Here is a 24,057-nt window from a genome sequence, read left to right as displayed (position 1 = left end):
AGCCAAGATATTTCAGCCTTTAAATTGTAGAAAAACCCCCATGTGCAGCACTGGAGCAAGCAGGTCTGTAACATTTTCTGGCACTGTAATGAGAGTCTGTTACACCACTCAGTATTTTCTTTCCTTTCTTTTCTCTTCCTTTCCTTTAAGCTAACATCCTTTTCCTGTGCCTGAGGGAGAAGGCAGTTGATAAAAGCCGAGTTCCTGTTCACAGATAAGTTTAGAAGGCAGCCGAGCTCCGAAGTTCCCTGAATAAGCTATATTCCTACCACCTTTTTTTCCCCCCTGTCAGAGACGCCTGAGCCCCACACAGGAACCAGGCTGACATTGTTCGATAGCCACGGACGTTTCCACAGCAGCTGGGAGGGTCGAAAGCTCTTTCCGCTCTTTGTTACAAAATTTTTTTTTTTTTCCTTCCTTCTTCCAACTTTCCAGTTAAAGAAAATCGCTGGGGCATTTCTGAATCAATTCGGGCCGAGCTTCAGAGGAAAGAACAAGAGACAGGTGTAACTGGGTGGGAAAAACCCCAGGATGCTGGTGAAGCTTTTGCTGCTCTGTAATACAATAGGATTGGCAAAGCTGGTGGAGCACTCAGACCATCGTGGACATCATGATGGTTCGGTGCACAGCTCAGAGCCACGAGTTTATGAGACCTCTGCATACCCCCAGAGGACTCCTCTGTCACACCAAGAAGGTTACTGGGAGGCAGAAGGGCTCAGGGAGGATACTCAAGATTACCCTTCAAGTGTGATTTCCTCACACCAGGAAGAGAGAGGGGATTTTGAAGCTGCGAGCCCACAGTCCCGAAATGGGTAAGTACCCCAGTGTGTCTGTCTCTGTGAATCCTCTGTGATACCTTTATATCCTGTTGATACAGGATCATTTTCAATAGAAGTTCCTCATTAAAATACATTAGCTTCTAGGGGTCAATCTATATCCAAACAGGAGCAGTTTAAATGCTTTAGGTACACAAACAGAAAGCTGAATCGCTTGTGGAGGATGAAAGCACAGATGGGATGGGCTCTTTGCTTAGTCTGAGACAGCAGAATGGGGTTAGGGGTCTGGACACACCTGGCAAATGTGAAGCCTTCCAGCTCTGCTGCAGCACCACAAAACAGAACACTACTTCTGGCAAAGCAGTGTTAGAGGAAGTTAATTTACTCATGTTTTCTTATCACGAACCAATGCTGATTATTTTTGCTGATTGAATCAACCTCTGCCCATCAGCAAAATGTGCCTGCCTGCAGACTTGGGCCTTGGAAATGGAGAGGGAAAGAGAACGGCAGGATATTAACAAAATAAAAATAGTGAGGAGTAAATATAACAAAGTAAGGAATAATAAATAAGCATGGAAATGACTACAAATTCCACATGCCCTCCCCCACAAAAGGTTTTCATGCCAGTGAAATGCTTTTCATGGTAATCTGTAGCAGAAGAGTAGCCATCCTGAGTGGAAAAGGCATGTACTTCACTAGAAACATTCCCAAACCCTATGATTTGTGTATGGTTTTACAGGGCTTGTAAGTAGGTCTCTAAATGTTTAAAACAGATGAAAACCAAGCAGGACAGTGAATGAATCTTTCATAGCCCTGATGGATGGGTACTGCAGAGCCCTGTTTGGGAGAGCTGAAACAGCAGCACACTGAGTGCTGTTCACAGCTCAGTGCTTTAGGATGCCCTGTATTTTTCCCTTTAAATGCTCTTGAGAAAGGAAAAAAGGGAGATGGAAAGAGACTATAAAACTTTGCTCATGTCATGCTTCCCTTTCATGCAAACTAAACTCTGCAGTCTTGTTTCCAATCTCATCTACATGTAATTAAGGCCTCCCTTCTGCATGTAACATGGTGAATGTATTAAAACCCTGCTGCCTTTCATACTCCATCTTTCCATAAATCTGTACCTCCCACCAATAGCCCCAAGTCACTTTCTAGAGCCTGTAAGTGTTCACTTCCAGTTTCATGATGGGTAGTGTTCGGTAATGACGTGCTCTGTTAATTAACAACTCCTGGATAACGCATTTCAGACACTGTCAAAAGAAGGAAGCAAAGCCTAAGTGATGTTCTGGGCTTCCAAGTTACACTGCAAGGTGGTAATCATTTGATTGCTGGTTAAAATGCCAAAAGCATTCTGAAAACTCCAAGTACTATGAAAATTCAATGGTGTAAAAAGGTGCATCCTAGGTCAGCAAGATGCTGTAATGTACCACCCTAATCAGGATTTCTTCCTTTCTATGTGACTCTGTTCGGCACCACCTTGTCTAATTCAGTTCAACACCAGCTATGACTCATCCTAATTTCCTCCTGAGGAGAGAAATACTTCCTTCTTTTATGGACATAGTTGCATAATGAATCAAATCATAATTCTTCCCAATTATGAAGCCATGGTGATGACTACAGGCGATTCAAATCTAGCCTGGCAGTAGCTTTAAGGTGTTTGTTCTTTTGCAGAGCTGTCACACTTACAGCACACACAAGCCCAGGCAGCTGGGAGGTCTCATGAAAGAAATTTGAGACTTTGAGAGGAATTATGTCCAAAAGAGAGGGGAGAGAGTGTGAGTAAGAAGGGACAACACAATTCCCCTTGTAACCACACTCCAGATTCTAAAAGTCATTGCAAATGGTTGAAGCAAAGTACCTTCAGAGCGTGAAGTCCTCAAGTGCATGTCAGGTGCTGTGGCTGCACTACCCTGCTATGCACAGACAAGATGTTGTCATGAATCTGGTATTTCCTCCCTACAAGTGTGACACATTCTGTGGAAAAAAACATCGAGGAACTGGGTTTATATCTCTAAGGGAGAGAACAAAAGGAAAACTATCTGGAGTTACACAGGAATGAAGAGATATAAGGAGATAAAGACATGCCCCCAAAAGTGCAAAAGACATGCCAAAAAAAGCCCAGGATGGTGGAGAATAATATTCTACCAAAATTATGTCTTACATATACTTTGCTTTTGAAATAAGAAAATACTTTCTTTTCAGAACTAGGAAACAAAAATCTATGGTAACTTAATGAAAAGTTTTGACTCTCGCTATTTTAAAAAAATAAAAATTAGATGTGTTTTGTTCAACCCCTTATTATTTTCCCCACGTATTAGGAATAGTGGTTGTTACAAAATATTCTTACCTTTTTAAAAATGTATAGTCTTATTTTTTACATTGAAGTTATTTGTTTATTTGTTATTTAAATAATTGAGACCATCATGACTAGTAAGTCCAAGGTATTAGTCAGGCAGAATCCTCTGGTTTCTGCTTCACCATGTAAGATGAAATGACTCAATAGATACCATTGAAGTGCTTGGATATGTTATTTTGCTAATTAATTCCTCTAAGAAAAACAAGATTATAAATTTAAGAGTTTTAAAAGATAAAAATCATCAGAGAAGTCACTGGCCTTTAGGTGACTTTTTAAAAAAGAGAAATACATGGCTAATAATCCTCTTGTTTCAACTACTCTTTAGAAGAAGAACTACTTGACAGTTTAGCATCTCAGCTGTTGCTTGTACCTGAGCGAAAAGGAGAAGCTCTGCACGTTCCAAGTGGACAAATGCTTGTACGTGTTACTTACAAAAATCAAAACTATCAGAAGAGGCCATTTTTCCAAAGGAAATCACCTTTTTATTCTGCTTTTCTCCCCAGCAGCTGTCTCATATGAGCTGATTGGTTTCACTTTAGATATTTCATTCTATTGCTGAGGTAAACGGATCCACACGCACCCAAACTTTCAGCAGAATTAAAAAGGGAAATCAAGAGATCTGTACTCCAGAATTGCTGGACTATATTAGCATCTGGTTTAGCAATGGAAGATGAAGAGTAAGAACAGCAAAACAGGTTCTCAATACATAATACCCAAAACAGACACTAAATATATTTCATTCTTCTTTTCCCTTAAATAGATGCCTAATGCAGAACTTCACAGGGACACTGTTGTTACTGGTGGCTTTCCTGTGTGTGGATACAGGCAGCTACACTGAGGCTTGAAAAGCTGCCTGGGACATGACCAGATATGAGGAAGTTCTAAAAGCAAATATCAAATAAGAGCTTGCATTAGCTCATCACCCACTCTAATTCTTACCACTAGGTGTAACCAATCCAACTGCTGTCTGATAAGGTCATATTGAAAGGGACAATAAATACACCAATGAGAAGACACTACTATTGTTATCCTGACAACTGCAACGTGGCTGACACACCTGATAGCTTGTGAAAACTCACCCTACGCTGACAAGCCATCTCAGAGACTTTTCCTTCTTTAGAGCCACTTCCTCCAAATACTTGGTAATGACACATGTCTGAGGTCTGAGCAAGGCACAGTGCTGAGTTGACTCAGGGGAGCTGATGCTGAGGGATGGGGCTACAGAAGTATCCAGCTACTTAAGCTGTACAGTTCAGCCCTGGGCAGACAGAACTGGGCACACATGTCCCTCTTCATGTGGCTGCTTGTGGGCTTGGATCACAGTGACAGCCTTTGAAAGGAAAGGTTTCCTGACCCTGGGAAGAACATGCCATCTTATCTATATATGCCCTTGCCATGAGCTTACCTCTTCTGATCAGAGATCCATGGAAAGACCCCTACTGTAATTACATTTAGAAGAGCTTGTTTTCTCTCCCTACAAACAGATTCTCTAATCAAGCACTGCACTGAAGCACCATTAGTGCTCCTGTCTTTTCTCAGCACCAAGCATGAGAAATCCACATGCCTGCAACATCAAGAACAGCCAGGCTCACAACTCAGGTTTCATGCACTTAGTGTTCATATTTCATTAAAAAACCAGGACAAATGAAGCACGTAAAAGGCACACGCTAGCTCTGACAGCAAAGCCCAAAGCTGCCTGTACCCTCACTTAGCCTGACCTGTCTGTCAAGTAACACTGTAAACTAGATCACTCAAGCATTCCAGGTTAAAAATAATCTTAGGAAAAGCAGAATTTATTTTTAACCCTCCCCCTCTGCTGATGGAGCTGGTTCCCAAAAGAATGGCTCACACAGTAGAGGAGAAATGGACTGTGGTGATGAAAAGGGAAGGAGGAGAGCAACTACGGCTCTTTTCCCTGCCTGTGACAAAGGCTCACAGAACTCCTCTGTTTTTCCAAAAGTGTAATCACTGCCAAGTAGCCCCTGTTTTGGGTTTGCCATGCAGCTGGGTAGGTAGTTTACTTTTCCTTCTTTCTCTTTAATACACCAACACACACACACTTGATATTATCTCCTGGGATATTTCTCACAATTACAAAAAGAAAAACAAAAGGAAAAAATCCCCAACCACCACCACCTGATCTACTGGAAAGGCAGAATTCTTCAGCTTAAGCAAATCCTTAATTGCATTAACATAGTTTGAGTTTCGGACACACTATTCTGTGAAGTCACCCTTGATTAGAGGAAGGTTTCCTGATGTCAACCAGGTGCATTGTTATCTCACTGAAACACTCATCTCTTTATGTAATTCAGCATCAAGAAGCCACAAAGAAGCAGGCTTCTTCTCATGGTTACCCAGTATGTCAAAATATAGAACTATCCTCCTCAGTGTAGACCAGCAGAGAAAACCTAAATCATTCTAAGGGAAGTCAGAACAATGTTCAGTCTTAATAGCTTATTTTTTGTCTGCTTTTACAGGAAGAATCCGTTGATTTAACTAAGACCAGTTTCACATTGACTCATCTATTTCTTCAAAACAAGGCAGGGGCTTTTGTAGGAAGCTTATGGAATACTGGGATTTCCCACCAAAGGGGCACAGAACATATGCTTAAAATAAAACATTTTGGAATTAAATGCAGCTAAAATGTGATTTTCAGCCCCTGACATCCTGCGAAGGAGTGGAACTACCTGAGTGCTCAACAATAGCTATCACAGTGCCAAGTACATCAACAGAAGCAATGGTTTCCTATCAAAGTTAGGCACTTGGCTCCTCTCAGGACTTCAGGGAATTTCCAATATCTGGCTGTCACTGAGCTGCCCAGCTGCAGGTGGAACAGCTCTCCATTAGCCTGTTTGATGCAATGACAGCTTCCTTGCATGCAGCACAGGAGTTATCGAGCCCTCTGTGCCCAAGGGATTGATTTATTTCACAGCTCATTACTCCAAGCTGCAGCAATTAATTCCTTCAGCGGATAGCAAGGGATCTCTTGTTTCAGCATAGCCACAAACCCACCATCAGCACTGTCACCACGTGGATCCAACACCTTCCTACATGTGCAGGTCAGTAGCCCTTGAATGGGTGATCAGTGGGCAACCCTGAACCAAACCACACTCAAGCCCAAAACGTGCCCAGGGCAAACCTTGGCACACACTGCCTGCACCCTGAGCATGTGACATCTGGGAAGTCTGTCTTCCCACACATTCTTGACTCACTGGCATCAGCACAGCTGTGCTTGTAGGTGGCCACTGGCTGCAATTTCTGCTTCCAGACAGGGTCTGACAAGTGATCAGGCTACACTAGGGGAAAACTTCAGTCTGCAGGAATCAAAGGATGAAATCCAAGTGTAAGCTGCCCTCTGAACAGGCTGTAGAGCTTCTCTTGCAGGGAGGATAATACAAGTGAGGTAATGGCTGTGGATGCTTTTGAAGAGGAAAAACCTCTTGCATTTATTTTTCTGAAGTAGTTTGTAAAATAGTTGGATTTGGCTCAAAACCAGCTCCCAGCCAAGCCTGATGTCTCTTGAACTCTTGCTCCCAGTGAGGCTTCAGGTTCAGGACTGGATTTGCTCTGAAAGCCTTCACTGCACTGAGTTCTTAGGACATTCTGCAGGACAAGACTATCCCAACAGATTAAGTGGCACTACTGTTGGAATAAAAGTTGCATTCACCCAGTGGAACTCAGGGTTCTGGAAGACTTCCAGCACTGTATGGAAATCCACGTGTTTGGAACCACCACTGCCACTCTTTTCAGCCCAGTTTGTTAAGGTGAACTGCAAATCAATCACTCTGTTCTAACCCCAGTGAAAACAAGACTGGCTGAGTCACAGGAAGATCCCAGACTCTGCCTGAGAGGGAGCTCTACTCAGTCTAAGGGAAACATAGAGAAATATGAGAATTTCTCCTGTCTGATTCTAATAAAGGGCTGCTGGCTGCCTGGGAAGAGCTGGAAAATTCACTGACAGACCAATAGCCCTCACTTGCTGTCTGCTAATTAAAACCCCAGTGGCACAGTGTGCTGCTTTGGAGAGGCAGCACCTTTTCCAACAGCTGAACACCTCCTGCAATCCATAAGAAATAAAAAGATATGTCAGTCTTAATACTGACATGCACAGTCCTAGGTTAGACTAATTTAAACGTGGTACTTTACCTCTGTTTTTTGAGGCTGCTTTTTCTTGTCAGTGAGAACTTTGCATGGAGGGAAAAACCCAACAGATTATTTCACAGCTAATGCCTCACTCTTTTATTCTACTTCAACTGGTACAAATCAGGAGTTATTCTGTACAAGTCAGTGGAAAATGATATGTTTAAATTGAAATAACATAGTCCTCTACTGTCTTCTTGTAGCACATTTAAGAAGCAATAATTGATTATCTGATGCCTTTTGTGCTGTATAGGGAAGTGTTGTGGTCCTGAAAAGTTTTGCACACTGTCAGTGACAGACACAGGACTGGCTGGACAGGAGTTTTCAGACTAATTATAGAAACTCGCTTCTTTGAGAATAGAAACTTAAGGAAACTGATGTGTGAAGGACAACTCAGTTGTACTAGTACAGCCAAAGGAATAACAAAACTCATGAAAAAACCCCAACATCCTGAAGTCCTGAAGCTTTTGTTCAGGTAAAAATTCCACTGACCTAGGAAAGATCTAAAATTATGCATTGGCGTGCCAATGAAGAGAACATGTCACTAAGAAAACTAAAGCATGTAAGTGCCTAGCTGAGCTGGGGAGCATTACTCACACTCACTAACATGCTGCAATTGTCCGTGTATGAAGAAAAGAGACCACCCTGTATTCATCTGAGCAGAGCACCAATTACTGCAGAGCAGCCGTCTAACTTTATATCCTGGTTCTGTGGGTTTTGTTTTGTTTCTATGACATAATGTGGCCCAGCCTAATCCTAGAAACAGAGAAAAAACTGCTTGTATTTTGCTATGTTTCAGTAAAAGCAGAAGTATTATCCACCATAAGGAGAAGATCATCTTAATATCTGTTTTTAAACTCCTAAAAGCTTCAGATAAAAAGAGCTTGAGCTAACCTACATTTTTACTGCACTTTATTTATAAACAGAATGCTTTGTCATCAGATATATTTAACCTCAGATGTAAGAATACAGTTGCCTCAAAACAAGGCATAAGGGGATAGATGCAAGTGAAGGCTCCATTCAGTAAGATGAATTCATAATTCGAATGAAGCCTAGGAAAAAAACCCAACTAGTCTAGCAAAGAAAATTATTCAAATACTTTTTTTCCTGGCATAAAAAAAAAGGATTAATTTGCATGGAACGTCAAGCAGGAAAAGCTACTAAAAAACCGAAACCTCTGTAGCCCTGAATTTGCTAGGGCTCCCTCAAGCGTTGCTCTGACTTGCAGCATTGTGATAGACTTTACCATTCACCAGACTGGAGAGGAAGCTCTTCTGCTCTCCTCACATGAGCAGCTTCTTTCTGTTCCTCTCTCTCCTTGGCAGCAGAAGCTTGCATCAAAAGGACACTGTATTAAGGAGAATAAAAGCAGAGGGTGTTAAGTCGGTTATATACTCAGTGAATGAGGCGACATAGTTACAAAGAGAAAAAAATGCAGCAGCAGAACACAAACACAAAGCTGCTGTGTTCCAGAAGCCAGCCGAAGAAAGAAAGTGCTATTTGTGAGGGAGCAGCTCTTTGAAACTTCATAGCCTGATTCAGAGCCTTTGGTGCCAGCAGAAGTCCTGCTAGCCTCCCTGAACTTTAGATCAAGCCCTTCTCAGTCTTTTACACTGTTGCACCTAACGTTAAAGAATGACGTATTTTCCCTGGAGGTTAATGCACTTAAGGAGTATTTTTAGTTACAGATAGCAAAGTTTCCTTAAAGGAAGCATTTGACAAGATGTGCAAAAAATACTGCAATAGAAGTATTCATCTTTGGGCACGTGTATCTATATTGCAGCTCATTACAGGCCTTATCTACTTATTTGAGGAAAGAATAAATGTTGATAAGCTTTATGGAACTCAAAACCACTAAAGGTTTTTGTGATTAAACCCAAAACATCATATTATGCAGCTCTTCAGCTCCATAGATTTGATCTTAAGCTTTTAAAATCAAATGAGAGAGAACTAGTGAACAGATAGTAAAGAAAATTGGACATAAAGAAGTGTGACCAGCATTAAAGGAAGTTTCTATTGAGAATCTATCAAATTCCTCCCCCCTTTTTTTTCTCATGCTATTCACTCTGTATAATACCAGCAACTGTCCAAAGCAGGCATTAAGTTGGGATCAACCACTGACACAATTTCTAATAGAAGATAACCCCTTTCTACAAGCAGGAAGCCACCAGGTGCCTCCAACACTAACATGTTTTGAAAAGAAATCCTTGTGTGCAATCAGCAAGAACACTCACAGTCACACAGTGCCTAATTCTTGCTCACACAAGTTGATTCACGTGAACAGTTGGCCCAGCTCTATATGGCTTAAATTACTCCAAGGACTTGTTTGGGAGCTGCATGTTGTGGGAAAAAAAATAAAATCAGCCCAGATGATGATTCATAGGGTGTGGATTGTTTTCATTAGGAAAGAACAAAACCCCAAAGCTAAAGAATCCTGTTTTAAAAGGAGGTTTCCATACTGAATGCAGACTCCTGCCTGGATCTGGCAGCCGTCCTGCTGGCAGAGCCAGGAATCCTGCACCTAGCAACGATACCAGTGAGGCTCCAGTGCCTGGGCACTTTATTTCCCCAAGAAAAAAGCAGAGAGGATCTGAGGGGGGAAAGCCTCTCCCAGCTATGCATTGCCAAGCACATGAGAAAGGACAGCCCAAGCCCAGGCACAAACCAGGTCTCTGTTTCAGAGTTATTTAACTGAACACTAATTGCTGAAAAGCACTGCAGGCCTTATAAAGCCTGGCAGATTTAGGCACACCTTGGAGACAGATGTCACCAGAGCACGTGTGCTGGTCTGCTGGCTTTTACTGAGTGGCCCAGTGACACGAGCAGAGTGTTTGATTATGAAAGAGCAGTATTTTAATAAAAAACTGAGGATTTGTCTTCTGGTTCAGTCCCATAAGAACCAAGACCCCCATTGGTCATAGGTGCAACAACTTGCAAAGACCTTAAAGCTACAGTTCATCAAACAAGTTGCTTTGGCTTGAAGTTGCAACAAAGGCAGCAGCTTCCTTTCCTCTCCCAGTGCTGTAGGCTTTGCCACATTCCTGCCCTTGCTTCTAAGAGATGAAGAGTTTTGCTCGTGTGAGTGCTTGCTGAAATTTCAATCACATTTTCCTTAAGAAACGGGGGAGCAAAACAGGCTACGTCCCAGCAAGCCTGGTGAACTGTTCCCAGCTAGCCTGGGCTCTCTGCCCTTTTATCCTGATGCCTCCAGCTTCCTTGCAGCTTCCTCCCCTTCTCCTGGCTGCCCGGCCGCTGCGGTCGCAGCTTCTGCTTTTGTGCAGGACTCGGTTCCCCATTGTTTTAGTGACTCTCTCACAGGGGCAAACTTTTTCCATATATGCTGATTGTCAGAGATTTGGTTCCCGTATTCCCACTTAAAAATATATTGCCTAAAGTTCAGCTGTTTCCATTATAGTTATTCCTCCTCACTTCCTGCCCTTTCTGGCCTTGGATTTTAACCATCAGACTTCAGCCAACAGTACCCTTCCAAGTTGTGACTTTAAACTCTTGAAAAGGAAGAGGCTCACCTACACACTGGGATTAATAGCTGCCTATATAATTTTTACTTGGAAAATTTATCAGACTACTAAAACTCACTTGTCCTTGCTAGAACCATAAAACTAAACCCCAAGCAAACAAGCCTCTTTTTTTCCAGTATCATTTTCCTGCAGGTGACAGGAGAAATTATTTCAAAGCTGGCTTAATTAATAAAATCCAATCAATTACTATATTATCCTGAAGAAGTAATACTTGGGAAGACATTATTAATGGAGTTTATGCCAGATTAAATTTTCAGAACCAGTCTGCCTCAACCTGATGAGTCAGTCATTAGGCATCTGAAATGGCAACATGCCTAGAAAGGCAATTTGACATTTAAAGTGATATTAACCTGCAGGTTATCATGGGTTGGAAATTTCTCCTCCTAAATGAAAGGACTGGAAATGGAACTAATGCAGACAATCAGCCCCTTCCTTACAAACTCAGATAAACATCTCAAATGAAAACACATGAATTGGGAGTGGAGGGAGAAGCTCTGAAGCATTTTCCACTTTCCTCATCAGACAGCTGGGAAAAAGAAAACATAAGAAATAGAAGGTCCTTCTGCATTTCATTCGTCCTTGGCACTGTTACAACCAGAGACTCAACAAGATCTACTTCAAACTCTTTTCCCATGTCTTTCTTCCGCTAGGAACTGGTGTTCCTTCACGCAGTCCCGGCTGGTGACATACATAGAAGCCTGCATGAAGGAGAAGTACATTGTCAACTCCCAACAGCCCTGTCCAAATGGAACCCCTGACTGCCAGAAGATCATGTAAGTATCCTAAATAAAACCACTGAAGAAAACAGAATTTTCTCTGACGTATCTAGACGATGTTTTCAACAGTGTTGAATGACACATTCTAAAAAGAACTAAAGCATCAACACAGTTTAATACTGAAGTGATGTAGGGCTGCATTTATGTACCTAAAGGTGATCAGGCATTTAAGTAACCTGGGAGAACAACTGCCTTTCCAAGCCACCAAGTACAGGACTACAAGATGATTAAGCAATTTTTCATATCTTCCCACCCGTTCAGAAAACATACAGAGACCATACCTTTTCCATGATTCTCAGGTCATAATATACACACATAACTTAAATCTCTCCGTCTGTGGCCATCAGAGACCATTTATATGGCAGGAGTCAGAACTGCAAATCCTCAGATGCTCACTGTTCTTTCACATGGTCTGGCTGCCCAAGGAGTACTAGTGAAAGCCAGTAGTGTATCTTAAGGTACATATTTGAAGCTGGGAGACACACACTTTTTTTAAGCTGGACTCACACACACTTTTAAAGTGTTAAATTATATTTAGTTATCATCTACACGCCCTCACATCTGTGTAGGTATTTGGTTGCAAAAATGCTTTTGTTATTTGCTAATACAATTAATTTCACTTTCTCTGAACAACAAAAAAAAGTTTCATCATTATGCCCAGGGGAGTTTTTAACAGATTTGTATCTTCCTTGGTGACCGTGAGGCTGACCACTGGAGCCTCTGACTGCACATACGAACGTGCACACACCTCCTGCTGTAAACAGTAATCCTGAAAAATAATCTTATGTAAGGAAAAAAAATTGCTGTGGACTGCCCATATGCTTTGCTAAGTAGCAGTGATAGAGATTATGACAAGTTTCTTAACTGCATTCTGCACTAGTCATCTCTGACACACTTGGCACCCAAGTGCCACCCGCTGACAACAACTTCCAATCTGACACCCAGCCTGTTACTCCGCAGGTACAGGACAGCTCTGAAGCCAGTCTACCAAGTGAAACAGAAGGTTTTGAAGTCTTTGCAGTGGAAATGCTGCCCTGGATTTATTGGCAAGGACTGTGAACAGCGTGGTAAGGAAAGCTAAAGAACAAATGTGAGAATGAATGACTAAATGCCAGGCACGACGGCAAAAAATAAGTTTGTCTATTTGCTTTTGCCTTTTTTTCAGAATCGGTGCCTTGTTTTATTTGGTCTGATATGCCCCAAATCACTGATACTTTGAGATAAGAAGTAGTTGTAATCATCTGAAATTAGTAGTTAATTAGCATGAGCTACGTATTCTTCTGTTAATAGCAACCTTTGTAATCTTTACACACTGAGAAAGATATTGATTTGCTAGGGGAGCCTGCCAGATGTCCATCTAGACAAGTTCATCTAGGAATACCTAATTCTAGGTAGAAACTGGTGACATCAGAAAGCTACACTAGTATGTGAAACGCCCCTGTGGTCAGTTCATAGGATGAAATTATGTGGCTCAGGAAATCACACCTCCCAGTACCCAATGGGACTGCAAGAGAGATGGAGAGGGACTTTTTACAAGGGCATGCAGTGACAGGACAAGGGGCTTCAAACTGAAAGGGAGCAGGTTTAGATTAGATATTAGGAAGAAATTCTTTATATGAAGATGATGAGGCACTGGTTGCCCAGAGAAGCTGTGGATGCCCCATCCCAGGAACTGTTCAAGGCCAGGTTGGATGGGGCTTTGAGCAACCTGGTTTAGTGGAAGGTTCCCTACTATGGTGGGAGGGTTGGAACTGGGTGGTCTTTAAGGTCCCTTCCCATCCAAACCATTCAATGACTCTCTGATCTGTGCAGCTGCTAAATAAAAGAGAGGGGAGACAGCGTGGTTTAAAAACTAAATGGTGGCTTAAAAATAGCATTGGCAGGATTTAGCAAATAAGACTTGAAAAGCAGAATTAAAACAGATTTAAGAATTTAAATGGAATTAAGGGAATTTAAATGGATAAAAGATAATTCCCTCTAGCAATTAAGGCAACCATAATAAAAAAAGGCAAACACGTGTGAAAATTTTCACGTCTAACTCACCTACAGACTCCACAGATAAAAGTCTCTGTAGGTTTTGCTTTTCTTCACAGATAGCTTTGACTTGTAGATTTATCTCTATGTGGTGCCTCAGCCTGAACTTCATTTTTAATGTTGGAAAGATACTACCAAAAGCAGTGCTTCTAGTTTAGTCTCTCTTTTGTTACACTCACTGACCAATAGCAGCTCCTCCATCATCATCTCATCAGTCACTGTTGGTGCCACCAGGACGTTCAGGTAACTGTGGAACAAGGAAGAGGAATTTGCAGATCTTTAGGTGGGACCTCCAGAAAAGAAAAAAAAAAAAAAGGCATCTATTTGCAATAGACTAATTCCTTAGGACCAATAATTTGGCATGAGTTAAAACCCCCCACGTTACTGCACAGCATTACCATGTATGCAATGTTGTAAGTCCGTGCAGGGAAAGAAAATTCTCCAGACAAGATGGTCTTTCCCCAAGAATCCTGTCTCCACATCTGTTACACTACACATGAAATTCCTCTGTGTTGTCTTGCTAAACTGTAGTAGTTTCTGCATCTAAAACATTTTCACAGTTTTATCACATCTCAATTGCAGATCCTAATTTTATTCCGGTGCCAGGAACTGAAATTGGAGGAGGAGAAGAAGAGTTCTCAAACCACAGTATGTGCTTGAAGTTATTTTGTTTGTCACCCTTTTACCTCTCAGTCACTGATCAGAAAGAACAAGTTATTTTAATCATTTTAACCTGATGAACTCTGGACAATCTCTCTAGGGAAAGCATCATTTGTGAAAGCTTTGAAACAATACGTTTATTGGCTTAAATGAGGGCTTTTGCTAGAACACTACACAAATGCTCAAGACAAAGCATCCAAAAGTTTCAAAGCTGTCTGCTGGCTGGTGATCAGTGATACCAATGGAGAATGCCAGCTGGTCCAGAGCCTTACATCTCTTGGTGCCAGGGATGTTAACCCCTTGCTCTGCCAAGTGGATTCACAGGAAAGCACACCGGGCTCACAATTCTACCAGAAAAACAACCCACTAGAAATGCTGTTTTAGAACAGCCTCCCAGTAGCTTTGAGTTTACTGTTATGAGGTACCAAAGATTTGCATCTCAGGCACTTCAACCTACCAATCTGAGTACCAAGGACTGTCCCTTACCACCTGGGAAATGGTGTGGCTTGCAGTGCTATTAAGTATCTTTTAGCAATTAGCCACAGCATAGTACTGCAGCTCTGAAAGAGTTTTCTTTACATTATGCTCTCAGCACTGAACGAATAAGCAGCTGGTTTGCACAACTGAATTATATAAAACAAGAGATTTAAAGGTCAAAGGTAACCTTGGAGGGTAAGAAGCCCTTGGGATAGCACAGTTTGAACACCCCAGTTTCAGCAGCTCTCAGTGTATACTTTGAAACCTACAGCTGAAATTCACGGGTACTTATTTAGAACAACATTAGTTAAAGGGCCCCTCCATGAGTCAGCTCTGACGCTTACACGCTGTGCTTCTGATTCCTCAGTGGAATGCCTCAATTGCTCTTTCATCCTCTCCTTTTATTCTGGATTGTTAAACCTTGCTATCTTTTCAGTCAATGGCTTGAAAGGAGTTAGTATTCCAAAAAATTTTTATGGTATGGGGATGTTTCTAATTAAAGAGTATTTTATTGCCATCATGGCTATTGTGGCTGAAGTTCTTTGCAGATATTTAAATACATTACGTTTTCATCACTGTCAAAATATTCTTTGCAAAGAAACTACAATTTAAGGTGCCGCAAACCAACACACCCCCTAAATGTCAGCGTAAAATTTTCAGAGCAAAAAGTAGACAGGTGTTCTCAGAGGTGTGGTATGAATACCTGTCGCCTGGTCGCTGCACTCCGTTGCATGACTTTGTTTTTTCAATCTTGTGACTAGTGTCAACATCAGTGGATTCCAGAGAAATGTTCGAAGTCATTCAAAATCATGAGGCTTTACTGGATGATCTTCAAAGTGATATTCATCAAGCAGTCAGCAACTTAGGTGACTTACAGAGGCTATTTGAGAACAACGGTACGAGCATGGTGTTAGAAGTGAACCAGAGCAATTCAGGTGAGAGGTCTGATGCAGAATTACCAGCCTGAGATAGGCCCTGTGGAACCACGCAGACCAGGAAGAAAACGTGAAAGCAAAGATACCCTGATATTCCTTGGTCTGCTGGTTGCTTCTAGAGAGAGAAAAAATGGGTGCAATCCCAGTGCAAATGAAGGAACCCAAGAGTAACTTGAAATGGGAAATGTGATAGAAGGCAAATTTCAGAATATGCCTTAACTGAAGAATAAAGAGGTTGCTCACATTTAAAATTTGTTCATCTTACTATTCTGCTTCTGTGGCTTCTTCTATAGGGATACAGAGTTTAGATGTGGTTTTTGTTCTTTTTCTGTACTCATGCTATATACTCTCCTGTGTGGAATATCAGACTGGTTTATACAAAAAAATGAAACATTTTACCCTTCTCAGGAACATTATTCCTGCCCTATACAGGAGTGGGGGAAAAAAAAAAGCTACTGAATTTGACCTACTGTTGTGAGCCACTGGCTTACAGAAATGTTTTCTAATGATACAGACTACTGTGCTCAGTGAACTTCAAAGGCACTCAAGTTTGAATTTTAATGTTAGAAATCAAGCCTTAGTATAAGTCACACCTAGTACAGATATTTCAGATTTTTCAAGTTATTTACTCATGGCCTGGAATATTCAGCTGTTAAGATGCTGTCTAACTTTGTGAAGCATCAGAAAAAGAACAACATTAGGACACAGTGAAAAAAGGAAGGGCTCACCAACTAAGAACGGTTGGGAAAAAGGACAGTTATGGCCCCTTGCAAAACTGCCTGTCTAAGGGTTTCAAAAAGCATCATTTTTAAGACCTAAATGGGGAAATCAACACGTCTAAGTTGTTGTCAGCAGACTCATAGACACCATGTGCTTTACAGTAACTTTGATTTAAAACTAGGCTATTTTTGCAATTGTCAAAATTGTCAATATCATGAGTTCAAATATCTGGGAAGTAAGATGGCAACTACTATGGAGAAATGCATACTTGAGTTACTCTGGTTAGATAAAGTTGCGTTCCAAAACCAGAATTTAAATCTAATTAAATTATTTTTTTCAACTGTGTTAACAGATCCTCAGGAAAGGCTTCTGCAGCAAGTTTTGTTTCCCCACGTGGAGAATTTTCTAAGGAAACATTTTAACCCGATGTGGGCAAGCTTCAACAGGAGCTTACAGAACCTCTCCAACATAGTAAGAAACCTGTCCCATGATGTGGAAGCCAACAAGAGAAGCATAGAAAGATTCCGAGAGAGCTCTGTGCCCAAGAAGGAATTCCAGGAGCTGGGAACTAAATTTGAATCAAAAGTCCAAGAAAACATAGTGAGAGCTGATCAGGTGAAAAGAGATATAGAGAACCAACTGCACATGCAACAGGCCAACATTCACTACAATCTCAGCATGATCAAGGCAGATACTGACACAAAGCTCAAGAAGTTTCATAAGATACAGCAGTCCCATTTCTTAGCTTTGAACAACAGCATAGCAAAGGTGAAACAAGACCAAAACAACCTTGAAAATAAACTGGAGACTTTGGAAAGAAATTTAACAGAACTCTCTTTGCATCATGGTCCCAAAGATGAAAACAGCCAGACAACCATCAGACAAATAAATGACATTCTGGCAGGGCATGCAAAGCAGCTTAAAGAACTTTACATGGAGTCAGATGTGGCCTTTCAGAATATTGCAATTTTAGAGAGGTGGTTTAAGGAGTTAAAAAAAAATATCTCGAAGTATAGGCCAGAAGATCTTACAATAACTTTAACTGAGAAATCAGTTATTATGGAAGAAAACAATGCAGCAATGGAAAGGCAAATATCAGAGTTCAACTACACTCTGTCAAACCTTCAGGAAAACTATTCAGATCTGTTGAGGTACATGGAGGAATGTAATTGCCAGAGAATATCTTCTGACACTGATGTACTCGAGGAAGATTCAAAGAATATCACTTATTCCCTTGAAGACACGCAATCAAATTTAAAGGATATGAAGCACTTAGAGTCAGTTCTCAGAGATCTCTTGAGGAATGAAATTGAAGAGCTCTCCTCAGCTATCCCATCTATCCATCTGTCTCTTAGTCTCCGTCAAGAAGAGAACAGACAGCTCCAGTCACAAGTCACAGCTTTGTCAGAAGACATAGGCTCGATGAAGAAGAAAGATGAAGAAATTCATAGACACATCAAGTATCTCAACAGTTCTTTTGGCTCTCTTTTGGAAGATGCCATGCGGCATGAAGTAGCACTGGAGGCTTTACTGAAAGAAGAATTTGTAGATGTCTTGTTTGAAGACGATTTTAGCATCCTAATACCGTCAGTATTTGAGCTGCAAGAATCTCTCAGACATATCTCAGATAAACTCCAGGAACAAAACGTGACTTTAGAGTCTCTTACAAGGAGATCTCATCTCTCAGAGAGAGGTCAACAGAATAATCCTGATGCTCGTACACCTCCCAACCACCCCAGAGAAGAAACACAAACGCCCTCTACTCTAGACGAAGTCAGCAGCCAAGGCAGCATCAGAGAGCACATGGAACCCAACTACGAGGCTGCCAAAGACGACTCCTTGGACAGCTCGGCTTATAACGATATCATGACTCTGAAGAATGATATCAAACACCTGAGCCTGGCAATCAAGAGTCGTGAATCCAGAAGTGACGCGAATCTCTGCTGCAATCACACGATAGCAAATGTAATCGAGCCCCTCAACAGTTCTGTGGGGATTCTCTCCGCAGATTTAGCAACCATCAAGCGGCATCTGGACGAACATCTGCTGATTTTTAAAAAGCTATTTGGAAGTAATGAAGAATTAGTTGCCTCAAAGATAAGTCTGGATGTTACAAAGATTCAGTCAATGCTGAACAGAAAAGAGGGAAGGCAACAGAAAGGTCAAGACAAGCAAAGAGACAAGAAAAGGCCTGAGAAGCACAGAGAAAATATGCAAGCGATAAGTGGAAGAAATACAGTGCACACAGAACTTTTGGAAAAAGGTATGTTCTTTTCTTTCACTTGCTTATGTGCAGGTCTAATTTCTTTCAGGACCCTGCTGCAAGTTCCAAACACAGAACATATTAGTTATGAGATCTGCCAGGTATCTTGTGGGATGCTGGAGGGAGAAGTTCTGACATTAGTTAAGTCCTCCCCCTCCATCAAAAAAAGCAGTTTGAGTGAGAACCGAGTTGATACTCTGCTGCATTTTGCTGGAGGCCAATAAAATTATACCCATTACAGCTGCTGGGAAATGGACTTCGAACTAATCCAACTTCAGATGTTTAGAAGACCAATTTTGTCTGTAGATGTTCATGTTAATGCAGTAGCATTTTTGTAAGCTGCTGTGGAGTGTTAGGCTTTCTGGTCTTGCTTCTTTTTCCTGTTATTTGAATCTGGAAGGAGTGTACTCAAAGCACCAAATCCTTCCCAAGGTGGACAGATACATTAAATGAACTGCTATAATTTGCACAAGTGAAACAGGGCAGACTGACCAGAGAGCACACACTCTCTCTTACAACTAAGCTTCAGAGACAAGTTTTCAGCTTATACTTCACTGGGACTGGCCAGTTCCCTTTCCCTGTAAACAGGTGGCCATAAGGACCTGGTAATTACAACCACCACAGCTTCAGCATTGGTTTTTATGATTGTAGCCCTTGTTATGGACAAATAACAGAGCAAAAATCATCCCCTTCAGGCATCTGTGCTGCAAAACTTTGGTCAAGACTGAATAAGCAAAGAACATATTTTTAACTAATTTATTTTTAGGACAGTAAAAAGTGCTACTTTTTTTTTTTTTTTCCTCTGGGTGGTCTTAACCTTATACTTTTCCAAGAGCAGTGGTTCAGGTATTTCCAGGGAACCATTTGATCTAATCCCACACACATACCCATTTCAAGCATTTAGCTCTGCAAGGAAGCACACAAAAATCAGGCCTGACAGGGCTTCACCTTATCTCCCATCCTGATGACCCTGGGGAGAGAATACCTGCTTGCTGCTAAAATCCTTTTCCTCTTTCTTTTTCAGACTCCTTGGTGGCATTCCACGTGGGATTCTCAGAAGGAAAGGATAAAGAAAAACCTGTGAGGTTTAATGAAACATACTTTAATTATGGGAACAGCTATTTCCCTGAGCATGGCCACTTTAAAGCACCACATAAAGGCATCTACCTGTTTGTCATCTCTGTGGAGTTTAGTTCAGGACCAGCACTGGGACAACTCTCCTTTAGCCGTGGGTACAAAAGAACTCTCTCAAGTAGTCAGAGGAAAACACCAAATGGAAACACCGTGACTACTTTTGCTATGGCAGAAATGGAGAAGGGGGAGACAGTGAGCTTTGAATTGCTGCAGGGCTCTGTAGTGAAGAGAAGTCCACCTGGGACAACTATGGGTGGATTCCTAATATCTAAAACTTGAATAGTGACATTTATGTTTTACTGATCTCTTTCCATAGATGCAATGGATCCACTCACTATTGCTTCATCTGTGATGTATTCAATCCTACTGCATGTGTTTAAACATAGCACTACCCTAGGTTTGTCTTCATGCTTCTTTTCTGGAAGTGTTTGGCTTTTGATTAGTTGCTTATGAGCAGCAATGGGATTTTCTTTCAAGTGAAAAGCTAATGGTTTGGACTCCAAATGTATCAGCACACACATTCCCAAACCCTTCCACTGCGAGAATTGCACCTAAATGTTTTGTGGGACTTTCTTCCCTTATAATGCATGTAATTTCTCCTTTCCCTTGGCAAATACCCCCACCACTGGCAAGGAAGACATTTTTAGAGAGGACTGCATATAGCAACTCTGGTACTATGTGAATGGTACCTCAAAACCCAGAAGCCAGGGCAATTTTACCTTTTAGTTCTCTATGGACCACAGGCAGTCACAGACTATCTTGGAAACTTCTGCAACTCACTCCAGTGTTTAAGTCTGTGCACAACAGGAACACCAGTAGAGATCTGTCAAATCCAGTAAGATTCACTCTCTGCTAATATTTGCAAGCAAGAATATTCTAAATGGCCCAATCTTTGTTTCTGGGCCTGTGTTGTATTTCAACTACACTGCAAACATTTAACAGTAATATAACATTAAGATGAATTACATCTTAATAATTTTAAAATATTGGTGAAAACGCAGTTTATTTCTAAAGATAATCCTGAAGACAATCATGAATTCAGCCCAGAGTCCTGCATTGAGTAAGTATTTTTAAACCAAACAAGCAAGCAAACAAAACCAACAACAAAAAGGCAAGGTGATTGGTCTGCTCTCATTGTTGAATATACATTTATAATAAGAGTAAACCAAGGAGTAGAATTTTTGAACCTTGGGATTTTTTTTTTAATTTCCAAAAATCTCAAAATGACCATGTCTGGTCATGTCCTAAGCTTTTCTTCTGACAAATAAAGCATCCCAAAGATCTTCATTGTAAAGAAGTTCAAGTATTGTAGTATTTTTCTTTGTTTACCCTAACACCTTACAAAGCAATATTAAAGCAATTAAATTTGCCAAATCGAAATGCACTTTGAAATTGCAAGTATTTTTGAGGAAGAGGTAATTTGTGCCCTTTTAAGGTAGCATTTTCTAACAGAAATCTATCCTGCTGTTAAGGGCTTTTCTCCCCACCTACTTGTATTCAAACCAACGCTAAACTACAAAATTTTTAAAAAACCCAACCCATTGGTACCAACACATGTTGCACTTTGGGCAACAGTTTGACAAGCAGACAACACATATCTTCTGAAATAAAACTACAAAACAGTTTCAGTTGGTGAGAAGATTGCTACTCTCCATCCTGAAAAATCCAACAGAGCAAACAATGAAAAATTCTCCCCCATCTCCTCCTGGCCAATGCTGATTTCCACATGAGATTAACAGGCCAAGTGTCCCAGTTTATCTGGCACAGAGCCACATTTCACACTGCTCTGCAGCAGGCAGCACACACTGCCTGCAAGCTCAGGGTCATCTTCTGTCCCACAGATTGTTCAGGTATCTGAGGGAAGGAAGAGAAGAAAAAAACGTAAACAGTGAAATGTCAGAACTGAAGGGCAGCATCAAACTGTAAGACTGGGTTCTTTCAGTACAAAGCTACTATACTGGGGTGACCCAGATGTTTTTTTTACCAGTGCTCCTCCAATTACAGACGGTTCCACAGTTAAATACAGATGAGGGATATGCAGATATTTAAAAACACTGCTTGTTTTTAAAGCTTTGGCAGAAAGCTTCAACTGGAATGAAACCCATACCATAGCTACTTGGAAAAGGACATGGCAGGTAGTAGACAGGACTTGTAAAGGTTTGGTGTCCTTGTACCTTACCAGAGTTTACTTTTGTTTAAGAATACACAAGGTGAGTTCAGAGATCACTGACCTCAGAGTGAAAAAAATGTTAATATAAAGATGTTTTCATATTTGTATTCTTCAAATATGTGCTTAAGTTAGTCACTTGCATATACAAAGAAGACACACTTGACTGGAAGACTCATTTTCAGACTCTTAAGTGAAAAATTAATGAAAGTTAAAACACTACTGGTTGCATAAGCCAGGAAGACTGACTTCCTTGTCAAGCAACAAGATCATTAAGCTACTGAGCTGTGGTTGTGTTTTTTTTTGAAGTAATACACCAGATTTTTCATAAACTTCCACCTAAACCACTTCTTGCATTTTTGGGGGGGTGGTGGTTTGGTTTTTTTCCCGTAAGATTAACACAGCCACATCACCATGACCTGCAGTTCTAGGCAACGGACTAGAGGAATCAATTTAATGAAGATAATTTAAAACATAGCTATTGGTTGGCTCAGTGGATTAACAGGGCAATTTCCAAACACAAAAAACAACCTGAAGCTGACCATAGGCATTAGAAAAAGAGTTGCCTGTAAAAGCAGACAAGTTGCTTAAGTTTCTCTCGGAGGAGAGCAACCAGACTAACATGCCTGATGGCCACATGTGTGCTCACTCCAAAATACAGATACATGTACTGTCAATCTGAGCCTCATAGTTAAAAATAAAAGCTTCCAACTGCTTTTAGTACTTCCTAGAAATCTGCCAGAAAACATTGCCAATACTTCAAGTTCCTGAATTTCCAGATCAAACCACTAAGCTTTGTAATAAGCTAGAAAGTTGTGCATCTTAATGCCTTCATGGAATTATTTTGTTACTGAAACTTCTGCTGCTTTATGAATGTCAGTATCTTATAGTACTTCACATTTTAAAGTCTCCTCATGTTTTTTTCTTTTCCATTACTAAGATGACCCCCTTACTTTACTCAAAATCCAACTACTGATTGTATCGTATAGAAACAATTTTACTTTCTATAGATCCATCAGCGCCTGAATTCTACAGTCAGATTCATGTGAACTCTTTCAGACACGCACATCAAGCCAGTCTCTGAAGACCATGGAGGTCACCCCTCATGAACCAGCCTCAGGACGTGGTCAGCCCACAGTAGTGGTCCTCTCACAGCTCAGATTCACAGCTGATGTGAACTTAATGCATTGACACCACTGAGAAAGACCAAAGTGGTGTTTCGGGAAAAGCTGAAGATAAAGCTGCAGAAGGGATTAAGGAAATCAATGGAATTATATCTGATCCTATATTAAATTAGTGATACTTCTCCAATTTATTTGAAAGCCTGTGATTCAATTCACTAACTACTCAGTTTGCTTTTTGGCTTGCACACAAATATACATGTGGGGTGTTTAGACGTCACTAAATAGAGTTGTTTCAGTTCTTAGATACTGATGCAAGCTCATTAGCAACATATTTTTATAAAGAGGTCAAAAATACCTATACATAAAGGATAACGTTTTGATCTTTATTATTAGCAGGCAGTAGAACTTATTTTCACTCTCCAATTTTTTCCAAAGGCTCTTCCTGTCTTTAGGATACAGCATCACCCTGTGGTCGTCTCACGAAACAACACTGGGGAGGAAAAACTGCTCGTTAAAGACAGGTGCACATAGTTATCCTCCCTCTTTTCATTACATCCTCCTGTAACACCAACGTAAAAATCCCAGTTTTAAATCCAACCACGATCAGTGTAATCAGTGAAGACATTCCACAAGCGACAGAACAGCCACAACGGTAGGAAAAAGGGTTACTGTGCCAAGATGCTAACTACAAGGAGACCAAAACTTTGTGCAGTCTAATTTCCTGGTATTAAGGAAAAAAAGGTTTGAAACTACATAGGCTAGTCTTCCACTGTACTTTCCAGAACTCTACTGCAAGATTTTAACACTTCATGGTACAGGGGGAACAAATAAGGTTTATAATTATCTTTATAATATACTGATATCAGTTTATAATATGTTCAGATAACAAAACTTTCTAGCTAATGTAAAAAAACATATTTAAATCTCCTGATTAAAGGCAAAAAGAGAACAGGAAT

At 40.9% G+C, this 24,057-nt stretch overlaps 1 protein-coding gene across 2 annotated transcripts; it reads left to right on the top strand.

Moving 5' to 3' along the window:
- Window positions 1-260: 260 nt before the first annotated feature.
- Window positions 261-23,288, top strand: MMRN2 (multimerin 2). Of its 2 annotated transcripts, XM_027734613.2 has the most exons (7): window positions 261-812; window positions 11,462-11,584; window positions 12,548-12,654; window positions 14,204-14,269; window positions 15,520-15,693; window positions 16,766-18,676; window positions 19,701-23,288. In XM_027734613.2, the coding sequence occupies exons 1-7, from the start codon at window positions 532-534 to the stop codon at window positions 20,087-20,089; spliced, it is 3,051 nt and encodes a 1,016-aa protein (XP_027590414.2). In that variant the 5' UTR covers window positions 261-531; the 3' UTR covers window positions 20,090-23,288. The 2 variants fall into 2 exon arrangements, with proteins under 2 accessions (XP_027590414.2, XP_027590415.2); XM_027734614.2 differs by lacking the exon at window positions 15,520-15,693 and having other exon boundaries at window positions 262-812.
- The last annotated feature ends 769 nt before the right edge of the window (window positions 23,289-24,057 follow it).

This window comes from Pipra filicauda, unplaced genomic scaffold (assembly GCF_003945595.2).
Source record: "Pipra filicauda isolate LSUMZ 115617 unplaced genomic scaffold, ASM394559v2 scaffold214_size1419223_pilon, whole genome shotgun sequence".
Lineage (NCBI taxonomy): Eukaryota > Metazoa > Chordata > Aves > Passeriformes > Pipridae > Pipra > Pipra filicauda.
The sequence above is the reverse complement of the archived record's forward strand: the minus strand, read 5'-3'. Positions and strand labels throughout refer to the sequence as shown.